This window comes from Dipodomys ordii, unplaced genomic scaffold (genome assembly GCF_000151885.1).
Source record: "Dipodomys ordii isolate 6190 unplaced genomic scaffold, Dord_2.0 Scaffold147, whole genome shotgun sequence".
Lineage (NCBI taxonomy): Eukaryota > Metazoa > Chordata > Mammalia > Rodentia > Heteromyidae > Dipodomys > Dipodomys ordii.
In genome coordinates, this window is record NW_012267363.1 from 911,737 (window position 1) to 915,663 (window position 3,927).

At 42.7% G+C, this 3,927-nt stretch overlaps 1 protein-coding gene across 1 annotated transcript in view; it reads left to right on the forward strand.

Annotated features, from left to right (window-relative positions):
* Ccdc43 (coiled-coil domain containing 43) overlaps positions 1–3,335 on the forward strand; it is a 16,628-nt gene extending 13,293 nt beyond the window's left edge. Inside the window, exon 5 of the mRNA XM_013031980.1 lies at positions 2,556–3,335. Within this exon, the coding sequence (XP_012887434.1) occupies positions 2,556–2,743 (188 nt within the window). The 3' untranslated portion in view covers positions 2,744–3,335. The remainder of the gene's footprint in view (positions 1–2,555) is intronic.
* Positions 3,336–3,927: the final 592 nt, after the last annotated feature.

Below are 3,927 nucleotides of genomic sequence, written 5' to 3' on the forward strand. Positions count from 1 at the left end.
GGCAGGAGAGACCATGAGACTCCTATCTCCAATAAACCACCAGAAAACCAGAAGTGGCGCTGTAGCTCAAGTGGTAGAGCGCTTGCCTTGAGCTGAAGAGCTGAGGGACAGCGCCCAGGCCCAGAGTTCAAGTCCCACGACTGACCAAAAAAAAAAAAGAGAGAGTCCCAGAGTTTCCTGGCTGGGCTGGCTTTGAACTGTGATCCTCTGATCTCAGCCTCCTGAGTAGCTAGGATTACAGGCATGAGCCACTGGCACTTGGCCCTCATTTAACTTCAAAACAAACCCTGGGGTGAGATAGTGGCTAACATCTGTAATCCTAGCTATTTGGGATGAGATCAGAAGGACTGAGGTTGCCTGGGCAAAAAGTTCGAGATACCTGCCTCTCAATAAACTGCCTATGATGGCATATACATCATCCCAACTATATGGGAGGCCAGCCCAAGTAACAATGTGAGATCCTATTTGAAAATAACTAAAGCAAAAAAAAATGGAGGCATGACTCAAGTGATAAGGTTTCTGCTTGGCAGATGTCGGGCCCTGATTTCAAACCCCAATACTGAAAAAAAATATACCAGCTAACAAAATCTACTAGACAAGTTTTTTGTTTGTTTTTGTTTTGTAGCAGTCCTAGGGCTTAGACTGGGCTTGGGTGGTGTCCCTAAGCTTTTTTGTTGTTGTTGATTGTGGGGCTTGAACTCTGGGCTTAGATGCTGTCCCTCAACTCTTCAGCTCAAGGCGAGCGCTCTGCTTGAGCCACAGCACCACTTCTGGTTTTCTAGTGGTTTATTGGAGATAAGGATCACATGGATTTTTCTGCCCTGGCTGGTTTTGAACTGTGATCCTCATATCTCAGCCTCCTGAATAGGAGGATTACAGGTATGAGCCACCGGTGCCCAGCGTGTTCCTAAGCTTTTTTGTTCAAGGCTAGCTCTCTACCACTTGAGCCACAACTCCACTTCTGGCTTTTTAGTAGTTAATTGAAGATAAAAGTCTCATGGACTTTCCTGCCTGGGCTGGCTTTTGAACTGAGATCCTCAGATTTCAGCCTCCTAAGTAGCTAAGATTGTAAGAGTGAGCTACTGGGTCTGGAAGTAGGGCTGTGGTAAGAGTGCCAACCTTGAGCACAAAAGCTTAGGGATGGTGCCCAGGCTGAGTTCAAACCTTAGGACGGTGTGTGTGTGTGTGTGTGTGTATGTGCGCGCGAGCGCGCGCGTGTGTGTGTGTGTATGTGCGCGCAAGTGTGTGTGTGTGTGTGTGTGTGTACCTTAGGACGGTGTGTGTGTGTGTGTGTGTGGTTAAGTCCAAATGAGAGGTATATTTTACCACTGAGCCACCTTCCCAGCTAAATGTTTCATTTTCATTCGATTATAGGAACTTTGTTATTGTCACCAGAATTTTTTTTTTTTTTTGGTTGGTCGTGGGGTTTGAACTCTGGGCCTGGGCACTGTCCTAGAGAGGTATATTTTAAACATTCTATAATAATACCTTTAGAATTTCCCATTAGAGGGCTGGGAAGGTGGCTCAGTGGTAGAGCGCTTGCCTTGCATGACTGAGGCCCTGGGTTCAATTCCTCAGCACCACATAAGCAAAAAGAAAAAAGCCAGAAGTGGCGCTGTGGCTCAAGTGGTAGAGCGCTAGCCTTGAGCTGAAGAGCTGAGGGACAGCGCCCAGGCCCAGAGTTCAGGCCCCATGACCGGACCCAAAAAAAAAAAAAAAAAAGAATTTCCCATTAGACAAAGGTGAACACAAGTTTTATTATTTTCTGGTAGTACTGAGGTTTGAACTCAGGGCCTCAGGGCCTAGGCAGTGGCTTTATCACTTGAACCATGCCTCCAGCCCCTTTTTTTGCCTTTTTTTATATTTTAGGATGGAGTCAAGATTTTTTTCCCCTGGGGGTGGCTTAGACCACAATCCTCATACTTACGCTTCATTTTTTCTATGGGCTAGCCTTGAACTTTCATTCCCTCTGATCTCTGCCTTTGGAATAGCTAATAATAATTTTTGACAGTACTGCAGTTTGAACTTATGTTTTACACTTGCTAGGCAGGCACTCTACCACTTAAACTATTTCCCCAGCTTTTTTTTTTTTTGCTTTCAAGCTAGGGTATTATTTTTGTCTGGGGCTGGTTTCAGACCTCAACCTTCCTACCTACAATTTCCCAAATAGCTAGGCTCACAGGTCTGTACCACCTTTACCACTTATCCAGCTTCTTGAGATGGGGTCTTGTTTTACCTAAACAGTCTCTGAACCTTAATCCTCCTGATATATCTGGCTCCTGAGTAGTTGAGATTATAGGTATGAACCACCATACCCAGAATTTTTTTATTTCTTTTGGTTGTGGGGCTTGAACTGTGGGCTTGGGAACTGTACCTGCGCTCTTTAGCTCAAGACAAGTGCTCTACCGCTTGAGCCACAGCGCCACTTCCTCAGATTTTTTTTTTAAATGAGAAAAAGCATTCAACACTTACTATGTAGAGAGGACAGTCAGAATCTGAGTTAAGAAAATAGTAACTGTGACCTATGGAACTTTAATCCCTTAACTCACCAGTAGCCCTGTTCCGAAATACCAATGTGGAAGATGTTCTCAATGCTCGGAAATTGGAACGAGATTCACTTCGAGATGAGTCTCAAAGGAAGAAGGAACAGGACAAACTACAGAGGGAGAGGGACAAACTAGCCAAGCAGGAGCGCAAAGAAAAAGAAAAGAAAAGGACACAGAGAGGGGAGCGAAAACGATAACCTTGGCCTACTCTATTGTTTCCTCCATGAACTTGATCAAAGGGAGGACTGGTTGGGAATATGTCTAAGAGCAATGAGAAACCTTTGCAAAATGATTTCCCAAGGCATTTCTCCTTTTGTTATAACATGGTCAAAAGGAAAGTCACAATCACATTTAATTATAAAATGTGCCAACTTTTTGGTGACGTCGGCAATCAGATTATTATAGTTACTGTCTGAACCAAAGATCTGGAATCTATTACTGCAATCCTGTGCTTTTGGGTTTTGTTTTTTTTTAAGGTCTTCCCTCACCTTGGATAAATACCATGATTCAGAGAGGTAACAGTTACATGTTTTTCATCTTGAAGGAAACATAATCCACTCTTCTGAAAAGTGGGCGTACAAATTGTGTCAGAAGCAATATTTACCTCTGAATCTAGTAATATTTTATAACTGAAATAGAAAACTAATGAAAAGCCTTATTGGGATCCAGATTCTATGTGGTATGGCAGCAAACTAGAAAAAATAGGAAGAAATTATTTGTGGGTGTTCTAAATCTGAGAATTAAAAAATATTAGCCTGGGCTGTGGTACATCCAAGTAGTTCAGTGGTAGAATGGTTTAGCATGCATGAGGTCCCGGGTTTGATCCCTAGCACCACAAAACACACACACACATACACACACACACACCAAAAAAACATCTATGGGAGAAAAAAATATGTCTTTAAGTAGAATTACATATTTTTTGCTCAAGTCTGTGACTAAGCAAGCTATGTGTTAGTATTGAGTGCAAAGATACCATTATTAGTCTTTTTTTTTTTTCAGATCTTGGGCCTTGAGCATTATCTTGGTCCTGGGCATTATCCCTGAACTGTTTTTCTCAAGGCTAGTGCTCTACCACTTGAGCCATAACCCCAGTTCTAGCCTCATGGACTTTTCTGCCCAGGCTGGCTTTGAACTGTGATCCTCCAATCCCAAGTCTCCTAAGTAGGATTACAGGCCTAGATTTTTTTTTCTTTTTTTAAAATAATGACAAAATATTTTTAAGCTCCTTTGAGAGTTTTAATTTTGATTTACCTTAAACTAAGTCTCTAAAACTATAATTCCTGGCTTAGAAAAACTGGAGGAATTGTCCTTATAAGAAACACTGGAAATTGTGTGCGTGTGTGCGCGCGTGCATCCATGCGCGTATGCACATGTGCAC